This window comes from Coregonus lavaretus (genome assembly GCF_964263955.1).
Source record: "Coregonus lavaretus genome assembly, chromosome: 32".
Lineage (NCBI taxonomy): Eukaryota > Metazoa > Chordata > Actinopteri > Salmoniformes > Salmonidae > Coregonus > Coregonus lavaretus.
In genome coordinates, this window is record NC_140019.1 from 22,919,715 (window position 1) to 22,938,421 (window position 18,707).

Sequence of the window (18,707 nt, forward strand, 5' to 3'; positions counted from 1 at the left end):
TTTTGTGTCTAGCCCTCAGTGTCATCCATAGTTCAGTACCTTTGGTATCTATGGTTACTGCCTAAAGCAACTTTCCAATATGTCAACCGGGCATATTTGCATATTCAAAGAAAGCCTAACACTTTATTTCACCCACTTTGCATTGATTTGTGCTCTCATCTCCGAGCTGAAAGGATTGCTGCTATGCAAAAAAAAATGCAAATGATATGAAAATATAGTTTAATAACATCAGAGCTGTTGGCAGTAATCAAATTGGGCTCTTTGTATTCAAAAAAAGTGAATGCATAAGAATATAAATCAAGCTAGTTTCCTCTCGCACATCAGTCCGATAGAGACTGACGGAATCAGAGTGCTGCTGGATATATTAGTATGAAACTGACCTGAGAGCAGTTGAAAGGTTATTTAAACCAGCAGTAGTTGCTTACCTATTCAATTATTGAAATGCATGACATATAAACTAGTCCTCAGGTATTGCGAGACATTTATTTATTATGCATAAAATGTCTTCCTGTCTCATGAAAGCCACACAAAGCTCCCTTTTCAACCATGCTTTCTGGCAATAACAGTCAAAGCTGGCATTTTCCCATGAGCGGAAAGTTCCTTTGACTTGGATTATTATATGTCTAAAGATTTAACGGCAACCCTTTGCACCTCGCTTTACGAAGCAAAGACCAAATGAAGGGAATAAAATGTAAAATAATGCGTGTTATGTTTGTTCCTTTGAATAATGACAAACAGGGGCGTAGGTTGAACTCCTTTTAATAAACTGATACTTTAGCAAGCATTCTCCTTGTGTAGCCATGCAAGGCATACAGTGAGGGAAAAAAGTATTTGATCCCCTGCTGATTTTGTACGTTTGCCCACTGACAAAGAAATGATCAGTCTATAATTTTAATGGTAGGTTTATTTGAACAGTGAGAGACAGAATAACAACCAAAAAATCCAGAAAACGCATGTCAAAAATGTTATAAATTGATTTGCATTTTAATGAGGAAAATAAGTATTTGATCCCTCTGCAAAACATGACTTTGTACTTGGTGGCAAAACCCTTGTTGGCAATCACAGAGGTCAGATGTTTCTTGTAGTTGGCCACCAGGTTTGCACACATCTCAAGAGGGATTTTGTCCCACTCCTCTTTGCAGATCTTCTCCAAGTCATTAAGGTTTTGAGGCTGACGTTTGGCAACTCAAACCTTCAGCTCCCACAGATTTTCTATGGGATTAAGGTCTGGAGACTGGCTAGGCCACTCCAGGACCTTAATGTGCTTCTTCTTGAGCCACTCCTTTGTTGCCTTGGCCGTGTGTTTTGGGTCATTGTCATGCTGGAATACCCATCCATGACCCATTTCAATGACCTGGCTGAGGGAAGGAGGTTCTCACCCAAGATTTGACGGTACATGGCCCCGTCCATCGTCCCTTTGATGCGGTGAAGTTGTCCTGTCCCCTTAGCAGAAAAACACTCCCAAAGCATGTTTCCACCTCCATGTTTGACAGTGGGGATGGTGTTCTTGGGGTCATAGGCAGCATTCCTCCTCCTCCAAACACAGCGAGTTGAGTTGATGCCAAAGAGCTCCATTTTGGTCTCATCTGACCACATCACTATCACCCAGTTCTCCTCTGAATCATTCAGATGTTCATTGGCAAACTTCAGACGGGCATGTGTATGTGCTTTCTTGAGCAGGGGGACCTTGCGGGCGCTGCAGGATTTCAGTCCTTCACGGCGTAGTGTGTTACCAATTGTTTTCTTGGTGACTATGGTCCCAGCTGCCTTGAGATCATTGACAAGATCCTCCCGTGTAGTTCTGGGCTGATTCCTCACCGTTCTCATGATCATTGCAACTCCACAAGGTGAGATCTTGCATGGAGCCCCAGGCCGAGGGAGATTGACAGTTATTTTGTGTTTCTTCCATTTGCGAATAATCGCACCGAGTGTTGTCACCTTCTCACCAAGCTGCTTGGCGATGGTCTTGTAGCCCATTCCAGCCTTGTGTAGGTCTACAATCTTGTCCCTGATATCCTTGGAGAGCTCTTTGGTCTTGGCCATGGTGGAGAGTTTGGAATCTGATTGATTGATTGCTTCTGTGAACAGGTGTCTTTTATACAGGTAACAAGCTGAGATTAGGAGCACTCCCTTTAAGAGTGTGCTCCTAATCTCAGCTCGTTACCTGTATAAAAGACACCTGGGAGCCAGAAATCTTTCTGATTGAGAGGGGGTCAAATACTTATTTCCCTCATTAAAATGCAAATCAATTTATAACATTTTTGACATGCATTTTTCTGGATTTTTGTTGTTGTCATTCTGTCTCTCACTGTCCAAATAAACAAACCATTAAAATTATAGACTGATCATTTCTTTGTCAGTGGGCAAACATACAAAATCAGCAGGGGATCAAATACTTCTTTCCCTCACTGTACTTCAACCTCCCCCCCTCGCATAGCCTGCTGGGTAACGTAGTCTTCATGTTATAACATAACAACACATCTTCCTTCCTTTGAAAGAAAACTACTTTTTCTCTGTAACTAAACATGTCACATCACATTTGTTTACTCAACCTGCATTTTTCAATAACACACATTTCTTTCCCTCTTTTTTCTCAACTAAATGCCGTCTCTGTCCAACAAGACTCTATTGTGGCTCTATTTCTTTTCACATAAACTAAAACATTCAATCCAAGTTCCCCTTTTTTTCCATATATATATTTTTAGCAATTCTCAATAAGCCTTTCAGGGGCTCTGACAGTCCTTTTTGGTCGTTCTGCTGAAGTGCTTCCTGAAGCAGTTGGACAGTGTTCATTGTCAGTCAGGGTGTTCTGACTGAATTGTCCATTGGTAAAGGCATTTGACACTTCAGCAGTATCCTCCTGATGATCCTGAGTCCCTTGAGTGAGTGGTTGAAGCCTTAGATTCACTCTGTTTCGTCTCAGTTGTGATCCATGCTCCGTTTTATATCTCATAGGATCGCGGTGCAACTTCTCTCTGCATGCACCCTTGCTGCATCCTGGTTCCTGTAGTGATGTCTCAGAGTCGTACATGATCTCCAGGTTTCAGTTCAGGTAAGTGTCTTGTGTCGCTGTTTTTGTTTGTCTTTCTGTTTTTCCTTTGCGAGTTTGACGTTGTGAGCACCGCTGGGTGTTAGCAAGTCCTCATGGATGGGTAGGTTGGTTCTGATGCGACGTCCCATCAACATTTGTGCAGGTGAAAGTCCGTTCTGCAGCAGTGCGCTGCGGTAGATCATCAGACTTTTTAGGAAGTCCTCCTTTCCATCATGTGCCTTTTTCATCAGACCTTTGACTATTTTGACTGAACCTTCTGCTAAGCTGTTGGACCTTGGGTAGTTGGGGCTGGAGGTGTTGTGTCAGAATCCCCAGTCATTAGCGAACGATTGGAATGCAGAACTTGAGAACTGCGGGCCATTGTCCGAGTACAGTTCAGAAGCAACCCCATGTCTTGCGAAGACTGATTTCAGGTAGGTGATTACAGCTTTGCTGGAGGTAGTTGGCAGTGTTGCTACTTCAGGGTAGATTGAGTAGTAGTCAGTAACAACCATGTGACTTTTGCCATTGCAGTCAAAAAGGTCAACTCTAACTTTGTAGTAGGGTCGGTTGGGTACTGGATGAGGCATTAGCGGTTCTGCTTGCTGCTCTCGCCTGTAGGTCAAACACAGTTCACATGAAGCAGTGGTCTGGCTGATTTCCTGGTTCATTCTTGGCCAGTACATTCCTTCTCGTGCTCGTCGTTTGCATTTTTCCTCACCCAAGTGGTCCTCGTGTATTTTCTGTAGCATTTCTTTGCGTAGTGTGGAATGACAATCTTGTTGCCTTTGAACACTATGTCATCCACAACAGTGAGCTCTGACCTGCACATCCAGTAATCCTGTATTCTCCTTGGACAGTTGTTTTTCTGTGCAGGCCATCCTATCAATATTGTTTCTTTCAACTCTGTCATTGTTTGGTCAGATGCTGTCTCTCATTTGATCTGCGCCATTCTCTCAGAAGACACAGGAAGTGATGCTACAATCATGTCCATGTAGGCCTGAATCTCAGTGTTTTTCTGTGTGTCGGCGCTCTCTTTCTTGTTGACTGCTTGAGAAAGAGTGTCGGCGGCAAACATGAACTTTCCCGGGGTGTAGATCATCTTCACATCATACTTTTGCAGTCTGATCAACATTCTCTGGATTCTCATTGGACAATCATTAAGTGGCTTAGACATGATTGACACCAGTGGTTTGTGGTCGGTTTCTACTTGGAAGGCTTGTCCGTAGACGTATTGGTGAAACCTTTCGCACGCGTGTGTGTAGTTGGGGCTGGAGGTGTTGTGTCAGAATCCTCAGTCATTAGCGAACGATTGGAATTCAGAACTTGAGAACTGCGGGCCATTGTCCGAGTACAGTTCAGAAGCAACCCCATGTCTTGTGAAGACTGATTTCAGGTAGGTGTTTACAGCTTTGCTGGAGGTAGTTGGCAGTGTTGCTACTTCAGGGTAGATTGAGTAGTAGTCGGTAACAACAATGTGACTTTTGCCATTGCAGTCAAAAAGGTCAACTCCAACTTTGTAGTAGGGTCGGTTGGGTACTGGATGAGGTATTAACGGTTCTGCTTGCTGCTTTGGCCTGTAGGTCAAACACAGTTCACATGAAGCAGTGGTCTGGCTGATTTCCTGGTTAATTCTTGGCCAGTACATTACTTCTCGTGCTCGTCGTTTGCATTTTTCCTCACCCAAGTGGCCCTCGTGTATTTTCTGTATCATTTCTTTGCGTAGTGTCATGGGAATGACAATCTTGTTGCCTTTGAACACTATGTCATCCACAACAGTGAGCTCTGATCTGCACATCCAGTAATCCTGTATTCTCCTTGGACAGTTGTTTTTTCTGTGCAGGCCATCCTATCAGTATTGTTTCTTTCAACTCTGTCATTGTTTGGTCAGCTGCTGTCTCTCATTTGATCTGCGCCATTCTCTCAGAAGACACAGGAAGTGATGCTACAATCATGTCAATGTAGGCCTGAATCTCAGTGTTTTTCTGTGTGTCGGCGCTCTCTTTCTTGTCGACTGCTCGAGAAAGAGTGTCGGCGGCAAACATGAACTTTCCCGGGGTGTAGATCATCTTCACATCATACTTTTGCAGTCTGATTAACATTCTCTGGATTCTCATTGGACAATCATTAAGTGGCTTAGACATGATTGACACCAGTGGTTTGTGGTCGGTTTCTACTTGGAAGGCTTGTCCGTAGACGTATTGGTGAAACCTTTCGCACGCGTATGTGCTCGCCAGTAGTTCTTTCTCTATTTGTGCATACCTTGTTTCTGTGCCTGTCAAAGGCTCTGGACGCATAAGTGACAGGTTGCCATGTGTCATCATGCTGTTGCAGAAGAACTGCTCCCAGGCCAAACTGTGATGCATCTGCAGAAATCCTTGTGCTTTTCTCTGGACCATAGAACCTGAGCACTGGCTCTTCCATGATTGCCTTCTTTAGGTTTTTGAAGCAGTTTTCCTGCTCATGGTACCATTCCCATTTGTTTTTCTGTTCCAGAAGACATCTGAGTGGAGCAGACTGTGCTGACAGTTGAGGTATGAACTTTGCAAGGTAGGTGATCATGCCCATGAAGCGTCTCACGTCGTCCTTGTTCTTAGGCCGCTCCAAGTTGTTGATGGCTGATGTTTTCCTCGGGTCTGGTTTGACTCCATCCTCTGAAAGTACGTCTCCCATGAAGGTAAGTGTTTTCACACCAAACTCGCATTTGTCCTTGTTTAGTTTTAGGTTGACTTTCCATGTCAGGTCCAGCACTTGTCTCACTCGCGGGTTGTGTTCTTCTTTTGTGGACCCACAGACGATAATGTCGTCCATCATGGTCTCTACTCCTGGAATGTGCTCGAAGATCATGTGAATTGTCTTGTGGTAGACCTCTGGCGCTGAGAGAATTCCATATGGTAGACAAAGAAATCTGTACCTGCCCTCAGGTGTGTTGAATGTGCATAGCCTTGAGCTTGCATCATCTAGCTTTATTTGCCAGAATCCTGATGAGGCATCAAGCTTACTGAACCACTTTGCTCTAGCAAACTGCGACATCTCTTCTCTGGTTGGCAACTTGAAATGCTCTCGCTTGATAGCTTTGTTGAGATCTCTCGGGTCTAGACATATCCTGAGATCGCCGTTCTTTTTTACCACAATAACCAGTCTGTAGGCTCATCCATTTTTGTGATGACGTCCATCTTTTCCATGCGTCCGAGTTCCTCCTTGAGCTTTTTCCTCAGTGCAAATTGAACTTTTCTGCACGCATGCACAACTGGAGTAATTTTGTCATCAATACATATTTTGTGTTCTCCAGGTAAACATCCGAGACACTCAAACACGTCCTCGTACTCAGCCAGTAGCGATTCTTAGTCATTTTCAGTCTGTGATGTCACTACATACACGCTTTTGACCAAATTGAGCTTTTCACATGCACTGATTCCGAGAATACATTGAGGGAAAAAAGTATTTGATCCCCTGCTGATTTTGTACGTTTGCCCACTGACAAAGAAATGATCAGTCTATAATTTTAATGGTAGGTTTATTTGAACAGTGAGAGACAGAATAAAAATCCAGAAAAACGCATGTCAAAAATGTTATAAATTGATTTGCATTTTAATGAGGGAAATAAGTATTTGACCCCCTCTTAATCAGAAAGATTTCTGGCTCCCAGATGTCTTTTATACAGGTAACAAGCTGAGATTAGGAGCACACTCTTAAAGGGAGTGCTCCTAATCTCAGTTTGTTACCTGTATAAAATACAACTGTCCACACAAGCAATCAATCAAGCAGATTCCAAACTCTCCACCATGGCCAAGACCAAAGAGCTCTCCAAGGATTTCAGGGACAAGATTGTAGACCTACACAAGGCTGGAATGGGCTACAAAACCATCACCAAGCAGCTTGGTGAGAAGGTGACAACAGTTGGTGCGATTATTCACAAATGGAAGAAACACAAAATAACTGTCAATCTCCCTCTGCCTGGGGCTCCATGCAAGATCTCACCTCGTGGAGTTGCAATGATCATGAGAACGGTGAGGAATCAGCCCAGAACTACACGGGAGGATGTTGTCAATGATCTCAAGAGAGCTGGGACCATAGTCACCAAGAAAACAATTGGTAACACATTACGCCGTAAAGGACTAAAATCCTGCAGCGCCTGCAAGGTCCCCCTGCTCAAGAAAGCACATATACAGGCCCGTCTGAAGTTTGCCAATGAACATCTGAAGGATTCAGAGGAGAACTGGGGTGAAAGTGTTGTGGTCAGATGAGACCAAAATCAAGCTCTTTGGCATCAACTCAACTCGCCGTGTTTGGAGGAGGAGGAATGCTGCCTATGACCCCAAGAACACCATCCCCACGTCAAACATGGAGGTGGAAACATTATGCTTTGGGGGTGTTTTTCTGCTAAGGGGACAGGACAACTTCACCGCATCAAAGGGACGATGGACGGGGCCATGTACCGTCAAATCTTGGGTGAGAACCTCCTTCCCTCAGCCAGGGCATTGAAAATGGGTCGTTGATGGGTATTCCAGCATGACAATAACCCAAAACACACGGCCAAGGCAACAAAGGAGTGGCTCAAGAAGAAGCACATTAAGGTCCTGGAGTGGCCTAGCCAGTCTCCAGACCTTAATCCCATAGAAAATATGTGGAGGGAGCTAAAGGTTCGAGTGTCCAAACGTCAGCCTCGAAACCTTAATGAATTGGAGAAGATCTGCAAAGAGGAGTGGGACAAAATCCCTCCTGAGATGTGTGCAAACCTGGTGGCCAACTACAAGAAACGTCTGACCTCTGTGATTGCCAACAAGGGTTTTGCCACCAAGTACTAAGTCATGTTTTGCAGAGGGGTCAAATACTTATTTCCCTCATTAAAATGCAAATCAATTGCAATGCAAACATTTTTGCCATGCGTTTTTCTGGATTTTGTTGTTGTTATTCTCTCTCACTGTTCAAATAAACCTACCATTAAAATTATAGACTGATCATGTCTTTGTCACTGGGCAAACGTACAAAATCAGCAGGGGATCAAATACTTTTTTCTCTCACTGTAGGCTGTACACTCTTTTCCACGATCAGCAGCTGTGCTTTGAACTGTTTTCCTTTGTGCTGGGGCGGCAGGTAGCTTAGTGGTTAAGAGCGTTGTGCCAGTAATCGAAAGGTCGCTGGTTCTAATCCCCGAGCCGACTAGGTGAAAAATCTGCCGATGTGCCCTTGAGCAAGGCACTTAACCCTAATTGCTCATGTAAGTCGCTCTGGATAAGAGCGTCTGGTAAAAGTTACTATGCAGCTTCCTTTAACTGGTATGTTCTCCCCAGTATAACCAGTAACCTTGATTTTCACAGGGTGTATTTTGCTCTTCATTTTCAGTGTTTTGTAGTCATCCAGCGACAATAGGTTTACCTGAGCTCCAGTATCGAATTTGAATGGTATTATAATTTCATTCACACTCAATGGCACAATCCATTCAGCTTTTACTGCATTGCATATTTCCACAGAATCAACAAATAATTATTCAGTCTTCTCCTTGACTATGTGAACCTTTTTCTTTGTAGCCTCAGCTTTGCAGCATTTTGAGAAATTATTATTTTTCCCACAGTTGTTACACGATTTGCAGGGCAATTTTTGGGCTCCACATTTTCCACATGTAGTGTTTTAAATTTTCTCTTTTGCTTGTTTTTGTTTTGTAAAGCGTTGTGTGTGTTCTTCCTCTCTTTTTATTGCACTGACGTCTCATCCCTGCTCAGCTCTTTAGCTTGTGCTCTGGTGGTTTCAGCTGCTGGACACATATTCACTGCTTTATTCAAAGTTAAATCTTGCTCACGCAGCAATCTCTCCTTGAGTCCATTATCAAGTATGCCACAGACTTTCCTGTCTTTCACTGGTGAGTCTTTCAGATTTTCAAATTCACACGTTTTGCTCAGTGTGTTCAGCTCAGCCAAGTACTGGTCAAAACTGACTCCCTGTTTCTGATCATGAGAGAAAAACTTGTATCTCTCAAACGTGACGTTCTGGCTTGGTACAAAGTACTCCTCAAATTTAGCCATGAGCACAGTCAATGTCAAGTTTGCCTCGTCTAGCTGAAAGCTATTGTAAATGTCCAATGCATCCTCTTCAATAACATGCAGAAAAAATGGAAGCTTTCAATTTGTCATCATCTCCCCCTGCTCCACTGGCTGCTAGGTAGATATTGAATCTCTGCTTGAAACATTCCAATTGTAAGCTAGATTGCCTGTTAACTGCATAGGAGTAGGAGGACTAAGCCTATCCATGACGGGAAACACTCGGGAAACAGGTACAGTTTCAATTTCTCTTACTTTGGTAGGTTGCTCATCAACATGCTTGTCAACAGATTCCAGTGCAGCCTCACTCTCGCTGCTGCGGCTCGTTGGCATCGCTCTTGCAAGCTAGCATCTTCGACTACTCACGTCACTTGACTTGTGGTAGAATGTTGAATTTTCGTCGTGGATATTTGCAGAGTTACTCCTTTCTTTTCTCTGTCTCGTCATAGCGACTACCAATCTGACACCATGTTATGTTTGTTCCTTTGAATAATGACAAACCGGGTTGAACTACTTTTAATAAACTGATACTTTAGCTAGCAATCTCCTTGTGTAGCCATGCAAGGCATACTTCAACTTCCCCCCCTTGCATAGCCTGCTGGGTAACGTAGTCTTCATGTTATTAACACATAACAACACAATGCGGAGGGCATTAAGATGGATCATAGTAAACTCCTAGTATTGTAAACACAATATTTAGGTTCTGTTTGTTTACGCTTTTCAATTCAGGGAAGGTGCGATGGCATGGCTAGTGGGAGAGACATTTACTGTGGCTTTATAGTCCACCCTCATGTCCACACTTGTGACAGTTCGCTACTCCTTGGTGTATAGCAAACACAAGGTTTAGGTGTTGTTAGTTTTCCCTTTTCTTTTAAGCACCTAGTGACATCCAAGTCCCACCCTCATCTCCTCACCTGTGATAGTTCGCTGCTGTCTACTCTCCTGCTACCATCGGCGTCGAAACGTTTAAACACAACATCGACCAGCTTCTTCCTGGTGGCCATGTTGTTTTTATGGCCCCCACGGTTGCCAGCTGCTATGTATCTCTGGTCATGCATGTCCAGAATCTTGGTCTTCAGCCTCCGGTAGTCACTCAGTCTGCAGTTGTCATCTGAGGAACAACAACAAGAGAGAAGAAGTTAGTGTCTAAAATTGTTGAATCATGTAAGACACATATTAAGTCAGTGGGCACACCTGTCTGCTAAGGAGTCTCTGTTGATGCAGAATATTAAGGTAAAAGCTTTCACGAAGGGAGTTGTTTGAATTAGAAATGTCAGTTATGTCACTTCATATGTAAACCACACAGTAAATTATGCAAACAGTATACTGTAATTCAAATGTCAGATGCCTTGTTTTCCACATAATATGTAAAAGAGAAATGTATGTGAGGCAGAATGTTTTCCTTCTTATTTTGGTGTCTGCCAATTAAGCTGTTAACTTTACCATATGTATAATTTAATATCACTTAATTATGTTAATATTCTGATCAAAAGCATTGCCATTCAAATCATAATAACAATAACCTCAAATTATCAACTCTATTAGATTGTAAAAAATGTTTACATATTTTTTTGTCAAACCTACCTGACACATTTTACCTAACTGTCAAACATTTACAGAAAATCACCAGGGCATATCTAACACTCATTAAACTTAATCCTGGAACACATTATTTTCTGTATTGCATTTTCGGGGGGGGGGGGGGGGGTTTCCATCAGCATTATCAGAGTGTCAAATGGCAATGCTTTGTATGACTGCTTTCCCTAAGATAACATGAACAATGACTTCAATCTTACAGCACTGCGCCACTGAAAAAGCCACATCAACGTCAACAGAAAGCCATCGATGAGCGAATTCATTGCTCAATGTCAAACACCAACTCTGACAGTAGGAGAAAAGCTTATGATATGTATTTGCAATGCACCTTCAAAGCAGACTCGTCAAAAGAGTCAACTACAATACATATTTAGCATAGAAGAGTTACGAGCAAAAAATAATGACTGGAACTTGTTGTTCCAACACATGACATATTGAAAACTTATTTTTCTAATATCTAGAGAAGTGTCACTCTCTTAATGACAGTTCCATTGGCTGTTGTCAATTACGAAACACCTGAGTAGACTTTGCTTTCATCCAACCCAAAAAGAAAATACTAAAGTAGGAAAGAAATTTTGAAGGAATGTTTTGAGTTGCTTTAGACAGGTGTTCTCAACAGTGGCATAAAATATTCAGTGACAGACAGTCGTCTCAAAGCTGAAGCCTTCCAGGACTGTGACATCACCTATTACAGGGTGTGACTGTGCACCATTTGGCCGCCAGCGACATCATCAAATTGCCTCTGTTTTGACAAGCCTTGGTGACAGAAAAGCTGCCTTCCTCAGAAATGGCCAAATGAATAAAAGATAAATGGCTGCTAGCCCTATCCCAGGGGATATGAAGGTCAGTGTCATCAAAAGCCCTGAACACACAGGGACAGACAGACTGACAGACAGACAGACACATGCACACACACACACACATAAGTATGCATGCACACACACATACAAACGGACGCACAAATGCACGCACTCACACACAAACACTTATGGTCAGACAGGGCAGACAAACAAACAGACACACACAGACAGTTATGTTATTCTAGTGTCTAGATGCCCCAGTTATGTTATTATAGTGTCTAGATGCCCCAGTTATGTTATTATAGTGTCTAGATGCCCCAGCTATGTTATTATAGTGTCTAGATGCCCCAGTTATGTTATTCTAGTGTCTAGATGCCCCAGTTATGTTATTCTAGTGTCTAGTGCCCCAGCTATGTTGTCTAGTGTCTAGATGCCCCAGTTATGTTATTCTAGTGTCTAGTGCCCCAGCTATGTTGTCTAGTGTCTAGATGCCCCAGTTATGTTATTCTAGTGTCTAGTGCCCCAGCTATGTTGTCTAGTGTCTAGATGCCCCAGTTATGTTATTATAGTGTCTAGATGCCCCATTTATGTTATTATAGTGTCTAGATGCCCCAGCTATGTTATTATAATGTCTAGTGCCCAAGCTATGTTATTATAGTGTCTAGATGCCCCAGTTACAGTGGAGAGAACAAGTATTTGATACACTGCCGATTTTGCAGGTTTTCCTACTTACTAAGCATGTAGAGGTCTGTAATTTTTATCATAGGTACACTTCAACTGTGAGAGATGGAATCTAAAACAAAAATCCAGAAAACCACATTGTATGATTTTTAAGTAATTAATTTGCATTTTATTGCATGACATAAGTATTTGATACATCAGAAAAGCAGAACTTAATATTTGGTACAGAAACCTTTGTTTGCAATTACAGAGATCACACATTTCCTGTAGGTCTTGACCAGGTTTGCACACACTGCAGCAGGGATTTTGGCCCACTCCTCCATACAGACCTTCTCCAGATCCTTCAGGTTTTAGGGCTGTCGCTGGGCAATACAGACTTTCAGCTCCCTCCAAAGATGTTCTATTGGGTTCAAGTCTGGAAACTGGCTAGGCCACTCCAGGACCTTGAGATGCTTACGGAGCCACTCCTTAGTTGCCCTGGCTGTGTGTTTCGGGTCGTTGTCATGCTGGAAGACCCAGCCACGACCCATCTTCAAAGCTCTTACTGAGGGAAGGAGGTTGTTGGCCAAGATCTCACGATACATGGCCCCATCCATCCTCCCCTCAATACGGTGCAGTCGTCCTGTCCCCTTTGCAGAAAAGCATCCCCAAAGAATGATGTTTCCACCTCCATGCTTCATGGTTGGGATGGTGTTCTTGCGATTGTACTCATCCTTCTTCTTCCTCCAAACATGGCGAGTGGAGTTTAGACCAAAAAGCTATATTTTTGTCTCATCAGACCACATGACCTTCTCCCATTCCTCCTCTGGATCATCCAGATGGTCATTGGCAAACTTCAGACGGGCCTGGACATGCGCTGGCTTGAGCAGGGGGACCTTGCGTGCGCTGCAGGATTTTAATCCATGACGGCGTAGTGTGTTACTAATGGTTTTCTTTGAGACTGTGGTCCCAGCTCTCTTCAGGTCATTGACCAGGTCCTGCCGTGTAGTTCTGGGCTGATCCCTCACCTTCCTCATGATCATTGATGCCCCACGAGGTGAGATCTTGCATGGAGCCCCAGACCAACTTCATCCATTTTCTAATAATTGCGCCAACAGTTGTTGCCTTCTCACCAAGCTGCTTGCCTATTGTCCTGTAGCCCATCCCAGCCTTGTGCAGGTCTACAATTTTATCCCTGATGTCCTTACACAGCTCTCTGGTCTTGGCCACTGTGGAAAGGTTGGAGTCTGTTTGATTGAGTGTGTGGACAGGTGTCTTTTATACAGGTAACGAGTTCAAACAGGTGCAGTTAATACAGGTAATGAGTGGAGAACAGGAGGGCTTCTTAAAGAAAAACTAACAGTCTGTGAGAGCCGGAATTCTTACTGGTTGGTAGGTGATCAAATACTTATGTCATGCAATAAAATGCAAATTAATTACTTAAAAATCATACAATGTGATTTTCTGGATTTTTGTTTTAGATTCCGTCTCTCACAGTTGAAGTGTACCTATGATAAAAATTACAGACCTCTACATGCTTTGTAAGTAGGAAAACCTGCAAAATCGGCAGTGTATCAAATATTTGTTCTCCCCACTGTATGTTATTATATTGTCTAGATGCCCCAGTTATGTTATTATAGTGTCTAGATGCCCCAGTTATGTTATTCTAGTGTCTAGATGCCCCAGTTATGTTATTATAGTGTCTAGTGCCCCAGCTATGTTGTCTAGTGTCTAGTGCCCAAGTTATGTTATTCTAGTGTCTAGATGCCCCCAGCTATGTTAATATAGTGTCTAGATGCCCCAGCTATGTTATTATAGTGTCTAGATGCCCCAGTTATGTTATTCTCGTGTCTAGTTGCCCCAGTTATGTTATTATAGTGTCTAGATGCCCCAGCTATGTTATTCTAGTGTCTAGATGCCCCAGTTATGTTATTCTAGTGTCTAGATAGCCCCAGCTATGTTAATATAGTGTCTAGATGCCCCAGCTATGTTATTATAGTGTCTAGATGCCCCAGTTATGTTATTCTCGTGTCTAGTTGCCCCAGTTATGTTATTATAGTGTCTAGATGCCCCAGCTATGTTATTCTAGTGTCTAGATGCCCCAGTTATGTTATTCTAGTGTCTAGATGCCCCAGTTCTGTTATTATAGTATTTAGATGCCCCAGCTATGTTATTCTAGTGTCTAGATGCCCCCAGTTATGTTATTCTAGTGTCTACGCACCAAGCTATGCTATTATAGTCTTTAGTGCCCCAGCTATGTAATTCTAGTGTCTAGTGCCCCAGCTATGTTATTACAGTGTATATTTCCCCATCTATGTTGTTATAGTGTCTAGTGCCCAAGCTATGTTATTCTAGTGTCTAGTGCCCCAGCTATGTTATTCTAGTGTCTAGTGCCCCATCTTTGTTATTCTATTGTCTAGCGCTCCAGCCATGTTATTCTAGTGTATAGAGCCACAGCTATGTTCTCTAGTGCCCCAGCTACGTTATTCTAGTGTCTAGTGCCCCAGCTATGTTGTCTATTGCCCCAGTTATGGTATTTTAGTGTCTAGTGCCCCAGCTATGTTATTCTAGTGTCTAGTGCCCCAGCTATGTTATTCTAGTGTCTAGTGCCCTAGATATGTTATTCTAGTGTTTAGTGCTCCAGTTATGTTATTCTAGTGTTTAGTGCCACAGCTATGTTGTCTAACGCCCCAGATATGGTATTATAGTATCTACTGCCCCAGCTATATTGTTTTAGTTTCGAATGCCAAAGCTATGTTGTCTAATGCCCCAGCTATGTTATTCTAGTGTTGTTGTGGAAAATAACCACTATACTTTATTACAAATAAGGTCTTACAGAGTTTTTGTTGCATCAAGAAATGACTTTATTAAAGTTTTCAACAAAGCCGATACCAGTCTGCAGAGTGGCACCCCTTTCTTCCTCCCTCACGTCACATTATATACCATCATCCCCAACTCTTCTAGCTCTAAATCCCTCCCTCTTCAGTTTCCCGCTCTTTATCACTCCACACCCACTTCCTTTGTCCCTGAGGACTGCTGAACTATTACTCCAACCAATCACTCGCTCCCCTGTCTTGCACACACACTCATGTTTAGTTTAAACATGACAAGGCCCTAAATTCTTGAATCATACACAAACCTCACCCCCTCATGCAGTAATCAATCAAGAAGAGACCAAGGACACAAAGGTCTAGCCCAAACTCTATTCAACCCTGGTGCCGCTCCCTTCACTGTGTTTGAAGAGAGAGACAAAAGGCCACAAGCTAGTTTCAGTCTCTCATCAGATAAGACAGCCATGGATTTAAGTAAGAGCAAGCAATCTGACCCTAGGGCAGATTCCCTCTCTACTCACCCACACAGTGAAATGAAATGACCCAATACAATTCCTGGCCCAGTAACAAAGAATGCTAACTTTATGCTCTTGATTAACCCAGTTCTACCTCATAGTCCATTAAACTATACAGTTCATTAATAATAATTCACCACAGTGTCTAGTGCCCCAGCTATGTTATCATAGTGTCTAGTGCCCTGTGTAGCTCAGTTGGTAGAGCATGGCGCTTGCAACGCCAGGGTTGTGGGTTCATTTCCCACGGGGGGCCAGTATGAAAAAAAAATGTATGCACTGGATAAGAGCGTCTGCTATAATGACTAAAATGTAAATGTGAAATGTAGTGCCCAGCTATGTTGTTATAGTGTCTAGTGCCCCATTTATGTTATTATAGTGTCTAGTGCCCCAGCTATTTTGTTCTAATGTCTAGATGCCCCAGATATTTTGATTATAGTGTCTAGTGCCACAGATATGTTGTTTAGATGCCCCAGCTATTTTATTCCTATGTCTAGTGCCCCAGCTTTGTTATTCTAGTGTATAGTGTCCCCGCTATGTTATTATAGTATCTAGTGCCCAAGCTATTGTAGTGTATTAGGATTATGTCTTTGTTAATGGTTTTTAAGTGGAACTGAAAGAATGTTGATTTTAGTATCAAGAGGGAATGTTTTAGTGTAACGCCACATACAACAGACAGGAAGTGTGTTGTAGACAGGGGATTGGACAGTAGAGGGAGCCACCCACATCTTGGGGAGATTATATATACTGGGGGAAAAACGAAGGAGAGGGCAGAGCGACCATTGCAATCTGAGGCGTCGCTCTCCGGGTGGGCATGACACCTGTAACTTATGCTGAAAGCTTGTGATATGAATAAACCTTATGATCAAAGTTCAGTATGAGCGGACTCCTTTGTTTATCAGCAATAATTGCCAGCATTCACCCGATACGACAAATGGCGCCCAACGTGGGGCTGGTCTGCATCTCTCCTTTGCTTCATTCGTAGCCGCCAAGCTAACTCGTTCTGAAGTCATGGCCAGACAAGGGTGAGTTTTCTTACCGCTTTGGAGGTTGTTAGTTTGGATGCTATGTGATTGTACACTGGAGGGATGTACCATTAGGACCGAAATGTGCCTCGTGTGGCGTTATTGCTGAAGAACTGGGGGTCTGGCTAATCATTATCAATTGTTGCACTGGTAGACAGGGCAAAAGGGGGGAGAGTAGGCTTGGAATTTTAGAGCAATCGATGGTAGGGATTAAGGCAGATATTGGCAGAATAAAGGCAGGAATACGTATACATTAGGGCATTGTGAATCTGATAAAGACCCCAGGGGGGCCATCATATAGGATGGGCCATAAATCCTGGTAACGCGCTAGGTGTTGTCAGGTTAGTTCTGGGAACTATGAGGTGGACGGTTATATTGTAAGTTATTCTCATCTTGTAGCCGACGGGGTATCTGTTTGGGGTAACCGCTCATATAAATATCCATATGTCACGGCAGCATAAAGTTAGAAGGGGATAAATGGACAATGATTTAGGCACAATGCAGGTTACTTAGGGCGTGGTGCAAGCCACAGGGTACATAGCGGCTAATGCTAAATGCTAAGGCTAAATGCTAATTGTGTTGCGTGCTACATGCTAACGGGTGTCCTTAGAGGTCCCATTGCGATGGGATAAGCCTCTTAAAATATGTCTGTGTGTGTAGAATTCAGAGTTCTACGCAAATGTGAGCTCTGTTACGTGTAATTGTTCGATTATAAGGTATAAAATAGTGAGGTTGTAGCGGAATGCTAGCGTTCTATTGTCTGGGAATCGTATCGTTGAATGCATTTGCGCATGCGTTTAATTTTATGACACTACATTACAAAACGTGGGAGTTGGAGTTTATTGCACGAGATTATGAGACGTTGGGTTACGGTACTAAACTACAACACGGTGGGTACTAAAACTACAACAGGGGGATTGTGGGTAAAGTGTCATATTTCTGTGGGGCTGTGCTGCAGGGGGAGACAGAGAAACACAGACGAGGGAACAAAGAGGAAAGATTTGAAAATGAATTAGATCTTCTAGTTTAAACGGCTGTTGTTTGAAAATGAAACTATTTGTTGAGATGTAGTGAATTTATAAATTAGATATATGTTGACGGATTATAATGAATTAAATTAAATGACGATTAAAATAAATAAAAATTAAATAAAAATGTTATTGATCTATTTAGTCCTGAGTTGATTCTTAGAGCGAATGTGAACGAAGGAATATTAAATATGGTTGAAATAACTCAGTGATTGCATTAACTACTAAAATCTTTTTGTGTCTCTGTTCTTTTGTCATATGAGAGGAACAATGGAGACAGAAAGAGAGGGGGTGCTGACGTACACGTCACGTGACGCAACAGAGGATCAAGTCAAAAAGGTTTTGGTACTGGTATGGTTACAAAATCTTCCCCTACAGGATATTTGATGTTATGACAATTTCACATAGGCTTGGCAAATACTGATTCATTAAAAATTGCATTTTAGAGTCTCTGGCATCACTTGGGTTTGATTGGAATTGTGTTGGGAATCAAGGACTGATATTATTCTGTAAAATTAAGATAATTAGGTGCTTATAGAGCAAGGGGGTTTATGGGAATTGTAGTGTTGTAAGGTTAGAAGGCTTTGTTTTTGGGATTGATTTGAAGTTGACTAACTTACATTTGCATTTGATGGGTTGTGGTAAGATAGCCACTAATTGATAAATTGGTAAGATATGATATAGAAATAAAAAATTGGTTTTAATTATTCATAATTTTTAATTGATTTTTTAATTGATTTTTTATTTTAATTAGAAATTGTTTTTGAATAAAAAATTTAATAGAATTTTTTCATATTCATATTTTTATTGGTTGATTTAAAAAAAATATATATATATATATTTGTTGGGTTGTTTAGTTTATATTAATAATTAAAGGGGGGAAGCCATAGGCTATATAGTCTAAAATAAAATAATTCACAATAAAGGAATATAAAAGGGTTGTTACAATGGGGGAGAAAGGACAGCAAGGCTATGAAGGTGATTACACCGGTTGGTATTGTACAAAATAGTAATCCTTTAACTAAAGTAGTGTTAGGTTATCCGGCAAATGAAACAAAAGTTGCCCTTCATTCTCAAACAAAAACTGATAAAAGATTCCAACGATAACAGAAACAAAGGTATAGAGAAAAAGCTAAGGGAAGGAAAGGCGATAGAAAAACTAATGGCAGAAGTTAGTACACCTTTC

At 42.1% G+C, this 18,707-nt stretch overlaps 1 protein-coding gene across 1 annotated transcript in view; it reads right to left on the minus strand.

Annotated features, from left to right (window-relative positions):
• The window catches only part of LOC311107226 (follistatin-related protein 5-like), a gene marked incomplete at its 5' end in the record, with an annotated part of 191,516 nt that overhangs the window by 72,300 nt on the left and 100,509 nt on the right, over nt 1–18,707 (minus strand). Inside the window, one exon of the mRNA XM_084149716.1 lies at nt 9,984–10,180. Within this exon, the coding sequence (XP_084005842.1) occupies nt 9,984–10,180 (197 nt within the window). The remainder of the gene's footprint in view (nt 1–9,983; nt 10,181–18,707) is intronic.